This window comes from Neodiprion pinetum, chromosome 1, assembly GCF_021155775.2.
Source record: "Neodiprion pinetum isolate iyNeoPine1 chromosome 1, iyNeoPine1.2, whole genome shotgun sequence".
NCBI classification, from domain to species: Eukaryota; Metazoa; Arthropoda; class Insecta; order Hymenoptera; family Diprionidae; genus Neodiprion; species Neodiprion pinetum.
Genome location: NC_060232.1, coordinates 20805986 through 20824716, shown reverse-complemented (window position 1 = coordinate 20824716; position 18731 = coordinate 20805986). Strand labels below are relative to the sequence as shown.

The following is an 18731-nucleotide window of genomic DNA, read 5'->3' as shown; positions in this document are numbered from 1 at the left end:
CGCGAAGTTTTGTTGGGCGCCTGGCGTGATCAACACGCCTCGAAATCGTTAATGCGCTATACCTCGGGAATATGCTCGGTAGCTCGGTACCGCGGAGAGGTGAGGGGTGATTTTTTGGTTGAGAGAGAGAGCGCGAGATACGCAACACCAACACGTTATTTTACCAAACTATTATAGAATTAAAATAATATATTTCCAGCCAACGATAATACAAAAGAAAAATAATAATTCAAACGTCGCTCTTTGCGACTCAAAATACAAAACAAGAGAAATAATAATTCACAAGTCGCTCTTCGCAATTTGTTCGTAAATGTTGATGGGTCGATCCGAGAAGGATAATGAAGGAAATCGTGCACTTTATATTGATAATAACAACTTTAATAAGAAAATAATGGTAGCAAAAAGATCGCGCGTGCTGAACTCGATGCCATGTTTTCTTTCTTATCGGTCGTCGGTCTTTGCTTCGCCGCGAGAGGCGCTCACGGGGATAAACGATGCCCGCGAAGTTCGGTGCTCGAACACGATTCGAAGTCCCAAACACTGAGTGTTCGGTCCTGCATGCCCGAATGTTCTATTTTATAGTTTTATTGTAGGTCAAATAATTTCCTGACTTTTTGAACTTTCCCAAACTATGACGGGAGGCAATACCAGACCAGGTTTGACCCACGGGTTTTCACGTGCTCTAAAGAACGCGCATCAATTGTCCAAGAAATAACCATGCCTGGAAAGGTAGCAGAGACAAGGTCAGAATACAGCCAATGAATTTGTGACCACAAAAATGTTCGTACCTTAGGATAAGTGTCCCGGGGGCGTATTATTTTCTTACCGTGAATAGTAAATCACATTTGAATGAAGGTAATTAATAGGTTTAGGTAGATAGGTAAGCAGGTAAGTAAGAGCACACAAGGTTAGCGTACGACTAAGTTTTATAAGGTATAGGAAGTATGTCAGGTTAAGTTACATAGTGTATGTATATATATATGTACATGAGTATCAAGTGTAGTAGTATTATATGTATGATACTATATTTTATCCCAACACTCCCTCTAAAATATAAGTTCAATTTTTAATCAACATTTTAACTTTTACATGTAACAATAAAATGAAATTTTATAAAAATTAACAATGACGGAATAGTAATAATATTAACAAAATTTAACCAGTCTGATTTTAACTATTTAGTGTCTTTTCAAGTAAACTGAAATCAAAAATAAACTTTCAAGTAATTAATGTGTAATAATAAACACTTTTAAAGTCACTATTTCTTCTTTGTATTTCTTCTTGTTTATTATCCTAGAATTTCTCCTTCCAAGCCAGAATTGATGACGCAGAACTGATGTTTAGGTAATTCTAATGACTTGGTCAGGTAATCAGCGACCATGTCTTCAGAATTTACATGCTGGATCTCAACAATTTTATCCTTGACCTGTTCTCTTATAAAATGATGTTTTACATCAATGTGCTTTGCGTTTTTCTTGTATGATGCTGTCATGGATAAATCGATAGCACTTCTGTTATCTACCTTCATCTGAACTGGTTTGGCTGCTACTCCAGGATCAAATTCATTAATCAACTGCTTAATCCAAATAGCTTCGCTGCACGCTGCTGACAAGGCTTGGTACTCTGCTTGGCATGTTGATGTGGCCACTGTTTTCTGTTTGCTCGTTGACCAAGAAATAGCTGAGCCGTTATAAAAGAATATGTATCCTGTGATAGACTTTCTGTCTCTTACATCATTTGCCCAATCTGCATCACAGTATCCAACTATTGAGTCACTCTTGTCGTTTTTAATTACCATTCCTACTTTCTTAGTAGCGTGTAAATATCTTAGTAAGTGTTTTAAGCTTTCTACATGCATGCGTTTTGGATTCTTATTAAACGAGCTTAAATAACTTGATGCATAGCATATATCTGGTCTTGATGTTTGTCCTAGATATAAAACTGAACCAACTCCCTCAGAATATGGAAAATTTGGCACTTCTGGACTGTTTTCAATTTGTTCTAACTTTAAACTTGTTTCTAAAGGTGTTTTCATTGTACCGCATCCTTCTAAATTAAAGTTAATTATCAAATTCTGAATGTAATTTTCTTGAGTCAATTTGTATCCTTTTTCTTCTTCTAAGTATTCAAATTTGATGTTCAAAAAATGTTTCAATTTTCCCATATCCTTGATCTTCATATTCTTGGTTAATTGATTTACAAAATTGTTCTTTAATTCTTCTGATGAAACTAAGACCATTTGGTCATCCACGTAAATTGCTACGATCAGCCACTCCTTCTTTTCTTCATTTTTATATTGATAAACACAAGGATCCACCTCACTCTGCTTCAGTCCCATCTTGACTAATATATTTGTGAATGTTTCGTGCCATGCCATTGACCCTTGTTTTAAACCGTAGATAGCCTTGTTTCGTTTTAACACTTTATCTTCTTCGCCTGTTTTAACGAATGGTTCAGGCTGCACAGCATAAATTTCTTCTTGTAGTAAGCTTCTTAGAAAAGCTGTTTCTACATCCAGATGATATATAGTGAGATCATATTTTGTAGCTAGCGCTGTTAAAAATCTTATTGTTACGTATCTAACTACTGGTGCAAAAGTGTTGCAGTAATCAACGTTGAGCTTTTGCATGAATCCCTTTGCTACTAGCCTTGGCCTGAGTCTAGTTATTTTTCCATTTTCATCTCTTTTTATTTGAAATACCCACCTGAGCTCTATTGGCTCTTTTCCAGGTGGCAAGTTGACCAAAGAAAAAGCTTCATTTTCTTCAAAGCATTTCATTTCATTTTTCATTGACTTGTACCATTCTTCTTTTAGTTCTGAGTCCATTGCTTCTTCCCAACTTTTTGGTTCTACAATGTTTTCTTCACTAAACTGATTTTTCTTCTTCCTTTTTGTGCTTGTGACTACGTAGTCCTTAAATTTCTCTGGTAACTTCTTCTCTCTCACTGGCCTTGCCTTGGGTGTTGCTTGCAATTCTGAGACTGTTGCTCCCTCATTGCCATCATCATTTATATTTGAATTTGAAATAGATTCGTCAATTGATATGTCAATTGAATCTGTGTTTGACATGTTTTCTTCCAGTACCTCTCTATCTCTTTCAGACTCATTGGTGTTGTTCTCGTGCTCTTCATCTATAGGTAAGTACACTGTTTCTTGCTCCTTGTTTTCTTGTTTTTCACTTTGATCAGTTTGTTCATTCTCTCCTTTGAAATACATCTTATTTTCATCGAATACAACTTCTCTGCTAATGGTCATCTTTTTAGTAGTTGGATGTATCAACCTATAACCCTTTTGGTGTTCAGCGTAACCAACGAACATTTTCTTTGTTGACTTTACATCCCATTTCTTTCTTTTTTCTTTAGGAACTAGAGTCATTGCAACACACCCAAACACTTTCAAGTGTCTCAAGTCTGGTTTTCTGCCAGTCCAGACTTCGAATGGTGTTTTGTCATCCAATGACTTCGATGGTGATCTATTGATCAAATAATTCGCTGTGTTCGATGCTTCAGTCCACAACCACTTTGGAGCATTTGCTTCGTGTAAAATTGTTCTTCCTTTTTCAATGATGGTTCTGTTCTTCCTTTCCGCTATACCGTTTTGCTGAGGTGTGTATGGACATGATGATTCCCAGATGATGCCTTTTGTTTTGAGATATGCTTGAACTTTGTCATCCTTGTACTCTAAGGCGTTGTCTGTTCTTAATTTCTTGATTCTTCTGTTTAACTGATTTTTTACTTTTTCAATGTATTCTTGTAAGAACTTGAAATAATCTGACTTGGCCTTGAGAAAATAAACACTTGTAAACCTGCTATGATCATCTGTAAAAGTAAGCATGTATCTCGCACCACCTAGTGAATTTACCTCCATGGGTCCACACATATCTGAGTGAATCAAGTCCAACAGCTCGCCTGCACGTTCACTCTCCTTAGGAAATGGTAATCTTGCGTGTTTGCCTTTTAAACAGCTTTCACATGGTGAGTCATCTGTGCTGTTTACCTCATAGCCTGTAGCTTGCTTGCTAAGTTTTACCATATCTTGCCTATTGAGGTGTGCCAGCCTTCTGTGCCATAGTTTTACAACGTGTACTGGAGTTTTCTTTTCTGCTCTTGCAATGTTAGCACTTTCAGTGTCACTTCTTATGATCTTCCACATGGATCTTACTTTTATAGCTGTAGCTATTACTTTCTTTGTTTTCTTGTTGACGATATCACACTTGTCTTCATCAAACAACGACAAGAATCCAGCAGTGGTGAGTATGTGAACTGAAACTATATTTGATTTTACCGCTGGGACATATAAAACAGTCTGGAGTACTACTCGCTTTTGAACTCCTTTGAATGTGAATGTTATCTCTGCTGTACCTTTACCTGTAGCTTCTATCAAGTCATCATTCGCCATTCTTACTTTTACTGGTTTTATATCTTGGTAATTTTGAAGAATGTTTTTGTTTGCAGTCATGTGTTGTGTTGCTCCAGAGTCTAAGTACCAGTCATCATCATTGTGCTTTATTTTTGAATCATGTGCTATCCAAACTATCGCTTCTTCTTCTGCTTGAGCCAAATTGCTCTTCTCTTCTTTCTTATTCCCGCATTCTTTGGCGTAATGACCATACACGTTACAGTTGAAGCATCTGACTCCTTTCTTTTTGTTCTTGTTAAATTTATTCTTTGGATTGAATTGCTTCTTATGTTTTGCGATGAATACTGACTCTGTGTCTTTGCTTGCACTATTAGTTTTCTTTACATCTTGTAAAATCTTGGCTTCTACTACTTCACCTGTTAGCTTTACTCCTGAGCTTTCTAATCCCATAATCATGGGTTCGTATTTTTCTGGTAGACCTGCTAGTAAGAGTGCTCCAATCCACTCGCTGTCTACTTTGAAGCCTAATTTCTCTAATCTTTGCGCTGTAGAGAATATTTTATGTGTGTAGTCCTCTGTTGTTGAGCAGTTATCTAACTTAATGCTTAACAATTCTCTCAGGAGACCTATTTTCCTGGTCATACCTGCACCTTCATACACACTCTTCAACTTTTCCCACACTGCTTTTGGAGTTTTTAACATATTTATATGTGTGTATGCTTTTGTATCTATTGATCTGACTATCCTAGACATAGCCCTATCCATTTTTAGGGTGTCTCTTGTATATTTTTCATCTTCTAGCACACAGCCCCAAAGATCTTGGTCTTTCAGATACAACTCCATGGCAAAAGACCAGTTTTGATAGTCATCGGAGCTCTTCAACTTTTCGATACCGATCACACTTGACAATTCATCTGTCATCTTTACTTTGGTTTTGTGTGATTTTCCTGCCTGTTCAGTATTATTTTACGCTGTACTACAGCACTCCTCGGTATACCGAAACGGTAAAAAAAAAAACGCTACCTCTTTGCTGTTGTGCGCCACGCCACGTGTCACTTTGAGGTTAGCTTTTTGCTTGCTTTGTATGCCGGAGCAAAAAACTTTAACTGAACCTCTTTGACTTTAAATATTACTTTTACCTGTACCTTCCGCAACTGATTAATAACATACTGACCTTCGTGTCAAGCCCATAACCTGAAGGTAATTAATAGGTTTAGGTAGATAGGTAAGCAGGTAAGTAAGAGCACACAAGGTTAGCGTACGACTAAGTTTTATAAGGTATAGGAAGTATGTCAGGTTAAGTTACATAGTGTATGTATATATATATGTACATGAGTATCAAGTGTAGTGGTATTATATGTATGATACTATATTTTATCCCAACATTGAACAAACAAATAATTTATTCGGAAATGCAATTTACACGAATCGGTTACAGTTAAAGTGCCTAATATTATTTGACTGAACTCTAACTGACTATTCTACAGCAGACTGAAGTACGTCTGAGGGAATTAATGAATGTACAGCAGACTGAAGTATGTCTGAGGGAACTACGATAGAGAACCGGAAGAATGTAGTGCCTCCGTGATGATTCTCGAGTAACTGATTTTTGTTCAAAGATGAAAATTATGCCTTAGGCGGTAAAGACTGAACCTGTAAGGGTGGGAGGCAATGCCAGGTACCTCCATGCGTGGTCCGGTATAGGTTGGAACAACCTTTGGAAAAACCCAGAGACGCCTACGTCACATTCGCGAGACCCTAGGCGTAGGACCCTTAGCGGGCAGCTCATGGCAACGCGTATCGTGACCACCTGGACGCGGTAAACGGGGAAAGTTCGTGGTCCCAAATTCATTGGCTGTATTCGGATCTTGTCTCTGCTACCTTTCCAAGCATGGTTATTTCTTGGACAATTGATGTGCGTTCTTTACAGCAGGTGAAAACCCGTGGGTCAAACCTGGTCTGGGATTGCCTCCCCTTATAGTTTGGGAAAGTTCAAAAAATCAGGAAATTATTTGGCTTTCAATAAAACTATAAAATAAAACATTCGGGCATGCAGGACCGAACATTTCGTGCGCCTTGAAAGCTCTAGCTTTCAACAAATCAATTTGGCCTTATAATTATTTCTTAAAGAAGTTATTGTAACCCTTACACATCACTTCACTTTATCACTGTTGATGCTCTAACACTTGTCGAGGTTGACCATAGGCTTATATTAACCTGATTATTTATTGTCTTTCTCAAGTGGAAGCACACAGACCTTTGTCAGAGCTCGCTTGACGGTGCCATTGGGCGTTTTGACACTGACAACTCTAACGTGTCCATCTGTCCCTGTGTGGATTTCTGCTATTCTGCCCATGCGCCATTGCATAGGATGAACGTTGTCGTCCTTAAGAATTACCAAGGCCCCGAGCAATTTCGGACACATGGAAGACTGCACCCATTTCGATCGGTGCTGTAATTGGCACAGATACTCACGACTCCAACGTGATCAGAAATGTTGTTTCAACTGTGCCAGGTGTTGATACCGAGTTAAACGATTTGACGGTAGGTTTTGGAGGTCTGGTTCAGGGATCGCGGTCAATGGTTCGCCTATTAGAAAGTGTCCTGGTGTGAGTGGCATTAGGTCACTCAGGTCATTCGACATGGGCGATAGTGGTCGCGAATTTAAACAAGATTCGATTGAGGTAAAAATCGTGTACAACTCTTCATATGTTAGTAATGAAGTTCCGACTACCTTTCGTAAGTGCGTTTTTGCGGATTTGACGCCTGCTTCCCATAGCCCACCAAAGTGAGGTGAGTAGGAGGGAATAAAATGCCATGTGACCGATTGCTCAATTAGGGAATTTTTTATGACCGATTCATGCGCTTCGGCTTTTAACAATTTACCGAGTTCCTTCAATTCATTATTGGCGCCTAAAAAATTAGTATCGTTATCGGAATACATATGCGAGGACCGTCCGCGGCGCGCAATAAAACGTTTGAATGCATTTAGAAATCCCGTAGCTGAGAGGTCAACGACTACTTCTAAATGAATGGCCTTTGTAGATAGGCAAATGAATAAGCACAGGTAGGCCTTTTCCGATTTATTCCGCGAAAATTTTATATTGAATGGGCCTGCGTAGTCAACTTCGCATTTTAGGAATAGACGTGCTGGAGTGACCCTTGCTGCGGGTAGGTTACCCATTAACGGTCGCGTAGCCGTCGGGTGATTCCTAAAACATACTATGCAATGGCGCAAGACGCTCCGTATTGTATTACGACCTGACAGCGGTCAGTAACGACATCGTAATGATGCGAGCAGCGCTTGTGGTCCAGCATGTAGTAGTCGATAGTGCTCGTTGCGTATTATGAGGCGCGTGAGGCGATGTTTCGCTGGTAAAATTATCGCATGTTTTTGAGCATAAGGCAACTCGGAATTTTCCAACCTGCCTCCTACTCGGATGATTTCCTCTTTGTCTAAAAATGGATGCAACGGCAATAATTTGCTCTTAGAATCGACACTGCGATTCTGCTTGAGGTCGTTGACTTCGGTGGAAAATTCTTGTTCCTGCATGAGCGCGATTAAACAATTAAGAGCTAGAGCAAGTTCCTTGATGTCCAAGGGTCCAGCTTTGCGATTTCTCTGACTCAATGAATTATATTTGAAACGCAAGCAATATACTGTGACTCGAATTAGTCTATTCAATGATGAGAACCGTTCAAAGATTTAAAAATCACGTCTCACGTTGAGAAATATCACACGCGTAGGCTTGCGCTCTGGGACGTCTGCAGTGTGGCACGATTTCTCCGGTGGCCAGTGTTCTGACCCAAGAGAGAACCAGGTAGGCCCCTGCCACCATATTGCCGTCGTCTCCAAGAGTTGAGGGTCGATGCCCCGGGAAATGACATCCGCAGGGTTGTCCTCTGATCGCACGTGTCTCCATAGGGTACGGTCGGTGATCTCCTAAATTTCTGCCAGGCGGTTTGCGACAAACGATTTCCACTGGCAAGCTTCGCCTCTAATCCAGGCGAGAGCGATTGTTGAGTCACTCCAGTAACCCACATTATGAATGGCTATCGTCAGAGCTCGAATTGCCCTTCTGCTTCGACAAGTAGTAATCATGTTATGGATTCTGCGTTGAAAAGGCGAAACAACCAAATGAACACGCTTATATTGTACAGGATAATCCATCATAACCGTTGGACGGTCGCAATGTCACATGCAGATCGAAATGTCGCGAGGATATCTTCATGGAGTGGTGAACTATGTTCAAATTACATTACTTCGCAAAGGATGTTAGAAACTCTCATCAACCGGGAGAAGGAACTGTTTCGCACAACCCGCAGCTTCATAGTTACCTCGAATCTCGGATACTATTTCCTTGTATTTAATATTTCAGAGGGTATAAAAATAATCCTCAACGTCGATGTCAACAATTGTTTCATATATCCATAGTAACATGAATAAAGTGTTCCAATATTATATATAATCATTTTTTGAAACCCTTTTCATTAGTAAAATAGCTTCGAACATAAAATTATTTCATTATTATCAGTAGAGTTGTGTGTAACAAGCGATGTACAATTTCAGAATGATTTCGATACCTATGTCGAAGAATAGTCATGCAAGGTCGTAGCGATGCTTCATAAAACGAGACCACAACAATTCGTATCCGTTTTGTTTCAATCGTATTTTTCGAACATATTTCCAAATATCTACAAATGGTGAATAGTGATATTTATGAAATCATTTCGAAAATACTTCGTGCTGTGTAAAACTAATATTGCGCGATATGTTTTAATGTAAATGGGACATTCTTTTACAACCGAACACCTTTGTGACCGACACATTTTCGAATTAGCTGAAATTTTTTTTACGGGTTCTATACCGAAAAAATAGGGATACGTATTAGAGGATTTTTTATTTGACGTATTTCGTAAAATAGAGGGCATCGAAAATTTGATAACTTGGTGTTTTTTGGCTTGGAAGACTCACGTTCAAAAATTCATAACGCTGGTTCTATTTGAGCTGGAAAGTTCGTTTTTTCATCTCAAAGCTAATAAAATGAATTTTATTACAACAATTCTTTTATTAACGATTATTCCGAAATTTATACTGTTATAAACAATTAAAATCTTTCAATCGATTTTTAACAATTGCCCCAACCTCGTAGCGAGTTCTCAGCACAACCATCGTATTCTACGTCAAAATTTTTACCCATAACGTATTTTTAATTGATGGAGAAATTATTATTATTGGAGGAAAAGAGTTAATTTATCTAGCGCGGCACGTCACATCGGCGCGCGGGTTCCATTGCACGCCTCATCATCTTGCCTCGTATCGTTTTCCTCTGTAATATAAATGATTACTCTATATTTTTAATTGAATAATATTATTTATTAGCATATAAGACTTTATAAAAAATTTAACAAAAAAATAATAAAATAAAAAATATTGTGGCAAATAGAACATTAATTTACCAAGATTTTAATGCATTATTATTAGTTAATAAACACCTTGTGCTTCAAACAAACGAGCAATTTTTTGGAAAACTTCATTGTTCTGTATTTCGTTCAGGTTGAACACGTCAAATATATTTGAAAATTGTTCGTCTTTGAATAATTCGGAAAATTCGTCATTACTTTCCATTAAATCGGAGAATATCAGTCGGGAGAGAGCAAGTTGAAACAACGTATGAGCTCTTACTGCTCGTGCATAAGCCTTTCCTGATAGAATGTGCTTCAAAGTATTTTCTGCATAAACGGTTCCAAGACCTTCTTCAAGGCCACTACCTCCCATAACGAAGCCGATACACCCCAAGAATGATATTAGTGTGTGGAACCCCCCTAATCTAATGACGACCAACAATTGGTCTGTCAATGACGAAGCCGCAACTATGTCACGAGACTTGGCATATAGGGTTTGATCAAACGTAAGAATACAAGTTCTCAGTCCCAAAGCGTCTGCTTCGCTAATGGAATGCTTTATCGCAGTGTATAGTGTAGACTGGGCCAAAAAAAAACGAAGAATTTTTTTTTAATGGTACTGTAAAAACATTGTTCATGACGACAAATAAAAATTATCCTGAAAGTTTGAGCCCTTAATATAAATATTAATAGAAATTCAACTTTGTAAATAGGTAGAAATGCGCACATTCACCTGAATCATCGCTCTCAAGTCTTGGCACTTCCATGATTTTTTCTAAGCTCTGTTTCTTTATTTTTTCAGTTATTTGAGATGCCTTTTCTTGTCTTGTGTTGTCAGAATCTGTTGTATAAGCAAATTCATCGCTTTGCAAAATGCCTAGTCTTTCAATGGATTTCTCATATGTGTCTAGATTGAAGAAATTAAAAGAGAATTAAAATTCAGCTACAATAAATGCAGTAGCACTTTAATTATCCGAGCTGTTGTGGACCAAGAAGACTTGATCAAGAGATTTGAATAGTCTCTTTATGTTACATCACACGAGTCAATTTGTGCCTATAAAAACTTAGATAATGCAGACTATTACCCGCCATAGTTCGGATAATACAAGTTCTTCAAAATGTAATGCAAGCTTGAATAAGAGTGTCAGTAAATTTGTATTTATGTACCTGCATGACCAACAAGTTCTACGACATATTCTGGCCAATTCGGCAAAGCAGGGCTTTGTGATTTCATCAATGATTCTAATAATTTATTAGCTGTTTTGTTTCCGTATGGTGGTGGTGCAAATTTCGCCAACATGTGTCCCTTCTCATGGTCGTATCGTATCCAGCTACATAGTACGCAGTCGATTGTGAAAGTACCGTCTTTTTTGGTCTCTTTCAATTTTCATCCCCGACATCTAAATACACAACAAACAATTAATTATGAATAATTTATCGCTACTTTTTTTTTTAGGTTATGTCGTACACGTGTAGTTAATGCATCAGTATCTTTCCCAAACTAAACCGGATTTACCTTCCTTTTCAATTAATTACACGTCTTAAAATGTATAAAAATACAACTGCTAAATTACAAAGTACTAAAATATACTCACTTTACCGAAAACCGAAGGTTTTCCTCGAGGAACACGTTATGTTGTCATGTCGTTATGCGTCAACGCCGGCAATGGCGAATTTGGCGGGCTTTCTCCCGTACCTAATCTAAAATCGCAGACTCGCCGCTTATACATACATACACTATCTATACTCGTGTATGTTAGGTCCATAAGGGTGTGTGACGTTCAGGCTGTTTTCAAATAGCAGTAATATGGTATGAAGAATGATTCATGATCCGAAATAATTTTCTTTTATGGAGCGATATAAGTTTCAAGATAAAGTTCCTTTTTTCGCTGTTTCGTCTTTTTTTTTCAATAAGTGCCTATATCAAAACCGAAAATTGTACATTTTTTTCTATTGCAATGATTTTTTATTTTCTTGACAGTGCTATTTGAACCAAAGAAAATCTTACCGTGAGATTGGAAATTAAATGGGGAATTTAGGAATTATACAACATTACATGTGAAAAATCCGCAGTTACGAAATGCTCCTTGCATTATAGGTAATGATACTTACAGGATATGGGACAGGGATAGGAATGGATATAGTACAGAAACGATATAATTCACAGAATTCATATTTGAGGGTAGTATTAAAAGTATATTAAGATTAAAGACATCCGTGTGTTGACTTCAGGATTGGATCCCTTGATCCCTAAAGATAGTTAAAAACTGATTTTCTGTTCAAAAATTTTCAATGTAAATTGATAGAAAATTAATTTCTATTTGGTTTCAAGAATTAAGGGATTCAATTCTAAATTCAATTGATGGATGTCTCTCACCTTACAATTAGTCTTGTGAAAATAACATGAACATGAGTGTCATATAAAAATCATTGTAACGCAAGGAACTTTTTGGAATTTTTGATTTTTCAGATTTAATGTTGGATAATTCATAAATTTCTGATACGATTTTCAATCTTAGCGAGAAATTTCCCTTGTTTCAATCAACATGTTAGAATTAATTTGAATGTCAAAAAGTTCAGACAGTTGCTGTGCAAAGCATAGTCTAGGTATTACGTATGTAGAAGAGAGAAAGCGAACGTTTTTTTTACGCCATCTGGACAGAGTGATAAGGTTAATTTCATCATTTTTGTATTTATATAGTCAATGCACCAGGATCTTGTGTTGGCTGACGGACGAAGGTGGAGCTCCCACATTCGTACATGTTTCGAATTGCTAGGATAATTATATAAAGGTTTCTTTTTTCTCAATTCTTTACCCTCTATTGTCACCATATCAGGATTTTTCGATATAATTGTCATTCTTTCTATTTGTATTATTGACTTGTCCTGTAGGAAAACAATGTTGTCTGGTGCTTGATCTCTCAAAATATATGACTTGTACTTCACTCGTATCACTTTCTCAATCCCAGCTTCATTGATTTTAGTTTTGATAATTTCAATTTGATTGGGAACGTCTGCTTTTTTCATTTTGATGAGTTGGGCTTCATGTAGGCGTCGGCTTACTTGAGATAAAGGACGATTAGTTGATCGTACAGATTTCTTGATTTTATTGAGTAGGCTCTTAAGGGATCGTCTCAGTGTGAAATTTTCAAAAAATTGTTTTTTTTTTTTTTGCATTATCGTATAGTATACACTGTTCTAAACATTCTCTCAAATTTTTAAATCGAAATTCAAATTATTACGGTCGCTACAGCGTTTCTTGTAGAAAGGGAACGGGTTTTCTACCTGCGCGAGTACTAAGGTGCTTAGGTTCTATAACCTTGCAGAATAAACTGTCCAAGCATTTCAGTTCGTTTTTGACATCCACCACGGATAGACGTACGAGAGAAACCCCCAAGAAAAAAATCAAGACCTGGCATCGCCGATTGATCGTAAGTAAACGATTTATATAAACTTTTCCAACTTCAATCTTTAAACGCGTTTTTCTCAGAATGGTGTTTTTCAAAACGGTTCCCACTCTCAAAGGAAGAGTTTTAAAGATATCTAGTTCCAATTTCGGGAGAACATTTTAAACGTCATTCTTTATCGCGCTATGGAAGCTTTTTTTTTTTTTTCGAAAACTTCCTATTTTTTTTACGAAAAACTGTCGAAAAAAAGGGCCACATTCGACACTTTTTGTTCAAACCGCCGCCATTTTGTCAAATTTGAAAAAAAAAAAAAACCCTCCATAGCGCGATAGCGACTTTCCTACAGATCAATAATCTTTTTGAAATTTTTTTTTCCGATCAAAATTGCGGCCGTCATCGTGGAAACCGTGCAGCACCTTTTTTTTTCACGTGAAATTACAACAATTTATACAACAATGATGCACTCAATAAATAAACTTTAAAAAAATCATTTTGTATTCTTCATAAACGTATTTATTTATGAAAAAAAAACCGGACCGTTTAGTTTATGTGAACATTAAAAAAAAAATTCGCGAAAATCAGTGATTTTTCGGAGTGTCACACTGAGACGATCCCTTAAATGGATAGGCACTGATGCAGTTCAAAGAGCAATTCATGTTCTTGACGTCATCAGCGACATGTATTAGATTGTGATTGTTTAAGGATTGTGAATTAGCACCGTACAATCTTTTTAAGGCGAGAAAAAATTTCTCCAAATATATTTTAGCATGCTGATTATATTTAAGTGCAAAATCGGGAGAACATAGAATGCGAGCAGCCAGATGGAGCAGGAGAAAATGCTTGTAGACATTCTTGTAAAATTGTTGAAGATATAAATTTGATAAATTTGATAAACTGGTAAATTCGAAAAATTAACGGCGGAGCCAGGAATCGAACCTGGTATCTAGAGATGCTTGACCGGAGCCTTACTCCACTAGACCACCTAGCCGCCCTGACTCTGATGTCGTTAATTCCTATCATCACCAGTTAGTTCAAATTTGTTTTCTTGCGCTTTTGTATGTGTGAATAGAAAGTGTTCTTCCTCTTAAGCAACAACTGTAAGAATGTATGTAAGGAATGTTTACATTTTGGAATCTTACGCTTCTGATGCGAAGCCCGTAAGCAGTCAAAGACCGTCCAATAATTGAAATGCGGATATGCATTATCATTAATTACGAGGAATTTTCATTGTTGAAGATATAAATTTGATAAATTTGATAAACTGGTAAATTCGAAAAATTAACGGCGGAGCCAGGAGTCGATGAGAGGAATTAACGACATCAGAGTCAGGGCGACTAGGTGGTCTAGTGGAGTAAGGCTCCGGTGAAGCATCTCTAGATACCAGGTTCGATTCCTGGCTCCGCCGTTAATTTTTCGGATTTACCAGTTTATCAAATTTATCAAATTTATATCTTCAACAATGAAAATTCCTCGTAATTAATGATAATGCATATCCGCATTTCATTTATTAGACGGTCTTTGACTGTCTTACGGGCTTCGCATCAGAAGCGTAAGATTCCAAAATGTAAACATTCCTTACATACATTCTTACAGTTGTTGCTTAAGAGGAAGAACACTTTCTATTCACATTCTTGTAAAATGTTCTTCAAAACAATGGGGCCGATATACAAAAGGAAGAGCCTAAATTCAGTGCATTTCCATTTTGCTACATAAATAGTACTTCTGGGTTTTCTTTGGAATCCCAATGGTATCTGGCATTTGATGGATGATATTCTTCGATTGAGTTCCGCTTTACTTCTTCGCCCCAGCCGTACCCTTAAATCTCCAGAATGCCAATCATCCATGAGCTTCTTCATTGCTCCGCCATCGAACAAATGTCATTTATCCAGTAAGAAGAGTATAATCATGTCTATCGGAGGAACTATATCCAGCAGTGGACTCACACCATTATGGTGGTTAGGATCATCAAAATTTCTGAACGATTCATTAGTTCTTGGTTCGTTGTCTACATCAGGATATACTGTACAAAAACCTCCACCTTTCCTTTTACGCTCTCCGACAACAGTACATCTTTCACATGCACTAAAGCCCCCATGGCCTTTAATATTTTTCAATAACGCTCGAGCTGGACTATCACATATGAAGCATTTCAGACATACTTCAAACCTGTTTCCATGTAAAATAATGCCATCTCTTTGCAGTAAATTGATTTCATTTATGAATTCATGAAAATAGTCAGCCAAGTCATGAGGTGTCACGTGCGGAGCGGTCTCGCACGCGACGACTTATCCCTCTAGGTATTCGTAGAGGTTTATTCTTATTTTTTTGGTGAGTCGGGAGGTGATCGTCCTCTACAGGGCGATCCCGGGAATAGGTTTGGAGGATTCAATGATATTAATGTAATAGAATGTTTACTATGGGATCAAGTTTTAATGAATCAATGCAACTGAAAATAGCAAGCGAAAGCAGCGGGTGAAATATCTAAGACGAGGAAGCTTACATTAATGTTTTTAACCTAGTGGTTCTCGTTCATACATCTACTCACTCTTTTGGTGGTTTCTACTCCGAATTCTCACTCTCTCTCAATTATCACTATTCTTATTACTACACAACTTGATTAAGTTCGTGGCACAGCTTTCTACTCTTATATTCTAGCTTCGAAAGACTGACGTCGCGACGCGAGACGCTTTAAACACCGCGTGTAGAATTAGAGGAATTCACTCTCTATTCGTCGATGACTCTAAGACTGACAACTCTATACTCGACAGCTTTGAAGGAGCCTGTTTCCGTAGATGTTGATTTTATTCTGTCTCTAACGGGACTGACTTCGCTCGCTCGTCCGACACCCCTTGGAACGTCGGGCGGTGAGAGAGGTTTTCGCTGAATTTGCAATTTTGGAACAAAGGCTCGCCCCGCGACAGTCATCCTCGAAGCACGTGATCTCGCGATCGCCTCATCCCGGTGTTGATTACATCCGGGATCTGGCGGCCGCGGAGACGCTGTCGTTGCTGTCCGTCAACTACGCCGTTGCGCTTTGGTTATGCCACGAACTGTTTTGTGAGAAATATTTTATATAGATTAACCAACATATTTAAGCTATGCTTCCTCGTCTCTAAAGCGATATTAATAATTATTGACATGGTTTATGATGATATTCGGTGTAAATATGCGGCGCTCGTGACAGAGGTTTAGAATTCCCACAATAACAACCTACAATGAACGGTGTATACAAATCCATTTGCGGAGAATGCACCTTACAAAGTATGGGCCAAAATTGCGTTGAACTTGATTTGAAAACTGACAGCCCATCTACATTAACTTGTAAAAAGATTTGGTTTCCAGGATGCAGGTGTTCGATTATACAAGCTCGAAGCCCACTTTCTAAGCCGAAATAAACAAACTGACCACTTTCTGTTTCTCTGATGATATAAGTACAAGAATTCGTTTTCCAAAAAGTCTTCGCTGATTTCGGTAGTTCAGGTAAAAATCTTCTGCGAATAATGTCCAATAATTTTTCAAGATTCCTGTGTGGAATGTTGAATTTAACAGCCCATTCTCGAAGCTCCTGATATACATTTCTTTCTTCTTCGTCGTCTGTAGATTCTGATGTGCGACTTCTTCTTTCCTCATACTCCTGCTCTGTTGAAGATTCACGTGTGCTATTCTCATTTTCTTGTTCTTCTGTCGTATAGTCCGTACTGTTTTGTTCCTCTTGTTCTACTATTATTGATGGATCAGGATGTTCTTCAGCTGATGTACCACAATGATCTGAACATTCTCTAGGTTCACGTGTTCTATCATCTACATGTAAATGTATTTTTCATTTAGATTTTTTAATTCGTACATTTGTCAATAGATGATAAATTCCACCTGACACAGAAGACAATATCCTTTTTTAATGATGATGTATATTGGTTCGATTGCAGATAATGTAAACAAATAGTATAATTGGCATTTGGAGAATTATATTTAATCATTATTGTCTTACCTGATTCGTCTGTCGAGGTTTCATCTGACGTTAATCGCATATCAATATCACGGGCCATTGCCTTTACAATTTGTCGTTGTCTTCGCCTTGTTTCGTTGATCTTGTCTCTATTCAATGTTCGTTTGTCACACATTTTTGAGTTCGTTTCTTCTCAATTCAGAGTATTTGAAGAAAAAAGAGAGATCTGCGCATACATATGTTATAGAAGATATGGATATCCCCCACAAGGATTTTTTTAGGTACTGGCTGAATACTGATCAAACTCGAACTTAACAGGATTAAAAGAAGCAGTTAGGTTATGTCAGACAGTGGCCACATGGGCTGAAAACCCGATCAGTCGAAATGAATCCAATTACACATAGAATTCATAAAGTAATGATAAAAGTTAAATTACACATGACAAAAATAGGGGGCCATTAAATATATATAGGCATGTAATTGAATTACAAAACTAATGCCGCTTCCATGCCACACTAGAAGCGCGACACGAACCATACATTGGCGGAGATGAGACTGCCAGATTTCAGCCGAAGTACGATATTCGTATTGTACCACTAGCGCCATTCTAGAACCCGAACAATAGTGCGAAACTGGCAGCCATAATGAGCCCAAAGTAGCGCTATGACACGTATGATCCGAGTAACGTGATCAAGAATAGTGTGAAATAGAATATTTTATACAAACAATGACGGAAAAACTTTTTTTATCCATAAGCGTACATGCAAAAACAATGACCGGTGAATTTTGAAACAAATACGGCAAGCCATGTAATCGCCTGATGTGGCCCATTTTAGAGTTATGGCATACCACATTATATTTCTACACGGGAGGTGTTAGCTACAGTTGACTTTAATAATGACGCGTTGATAGGCCAGACGATCGGGAGTTTGGACGGAATACGTAGAGAACGAGCAAAATTTCGGGATGATCAACCGGGAAATCAGAATGAGGCTATCAGACAGCCGGTTCGAGTTCGACAAGTGAATATGGAGCAACAGGAACGAAATAATGGTTACCAATATGAAAATAGACGATTTTCGGACAATAGACGGTTTTATGATCAGCCACGAGGCAGGTATAAATACGGGCAATATAGCAACAGTCAGGCCCAGGCTCAATGCTCTCAGCTAAGGAAACGGTTGCCAGACACGCGTTTTCCACCGCCGATGAATACGCGGGCACAGACAAGTCAGAATTTTTTAGTTTAAATAGTCAAACGGAAAGAGATACCGGTTATTTAAACTCTCATGCGACGCGCTGAATAAGGGTCCGGCAACGCGTCGTTACGATTTTGATTTCATTGACGAACTTTCAGAGGGAGTGAATGAAAAAATGGACCGCGGGAGTAACGATAATTCGAGTCTATTGAATTTTTAATCGTTTCCTCTTCTTCCGTTTACGAGGAGGTATTTATTCAATGTATTATCTGTGATTAGTCGTGGAAGAATGTGGGAGATAGAGATAATACTTTCATCTTTATTTCGGTGACACAACGCGTACTGGTTTATTAGCAAAAGAAAATAGAGTCTTTATTAAGAAAACTGAAATAAACTATCTTTGAGTGCTTCTT

At 37.9% G+C, this 18731-nt stretch overlaps 1 protein-coding gene across 1 annotated transcript; it reads right to left on the bottom strand.

Moving 5' to 3' along the window:
* Positions 1-8679: 8679 nt before the first annotated feature.
* On the bottom strand, positions 8680-18235 carry LOC124220711 (uncharacterized). The gene is made up of 5 exons (XM_046630019.2): positions 17162-18235; positions 11362-11467; positions 10934-11166; positions 10500-10673; positions 8680-9690 (listed from the first exon to the last, which is right to left on the bottom strand). The coding sequence occupies exons 3-5, from the start codon at positions 11064-11066 to the stop codon at positions 9632-9634; spliced, it is 366 nt and encodes a 121-aa protein (XP_046485975.1). The 5' UTR covers positions 11067-11166; positions 11362-11467; positions 17162-18235; the 3' UTR covers positions 8680-9631.
* Positions 18236-18731: the final 496 nt, after the last annotated feature.

What these genes read in the sequence shown, in the direction of transcription:
- LOC124220711 (XM_046630019.2), bottom strand. Translation starts at nt 11,066, where the DNA reads ATGTTGGCGAAATTTGCACCACCACCATACGGAAACAAAACAGCTAAT. An exon ending in AGAACTTGTTGGTCATGCAG is followed by an intron (nt 10,674 to 10,933) that starts GTACATAAATAC and finishes TCTTCAATCTAG; the next exon opens with ACACATATGAGAAATCCATT. An exon ending in ACTTGAGAGCGATGATTCAG is followed by an intron (nt 9,691 to 10,499) that starts GTGAATGTGCGC and finishes TTTATATTACAG; the next exon opens with AGGAAAACGATACGAGGCAA.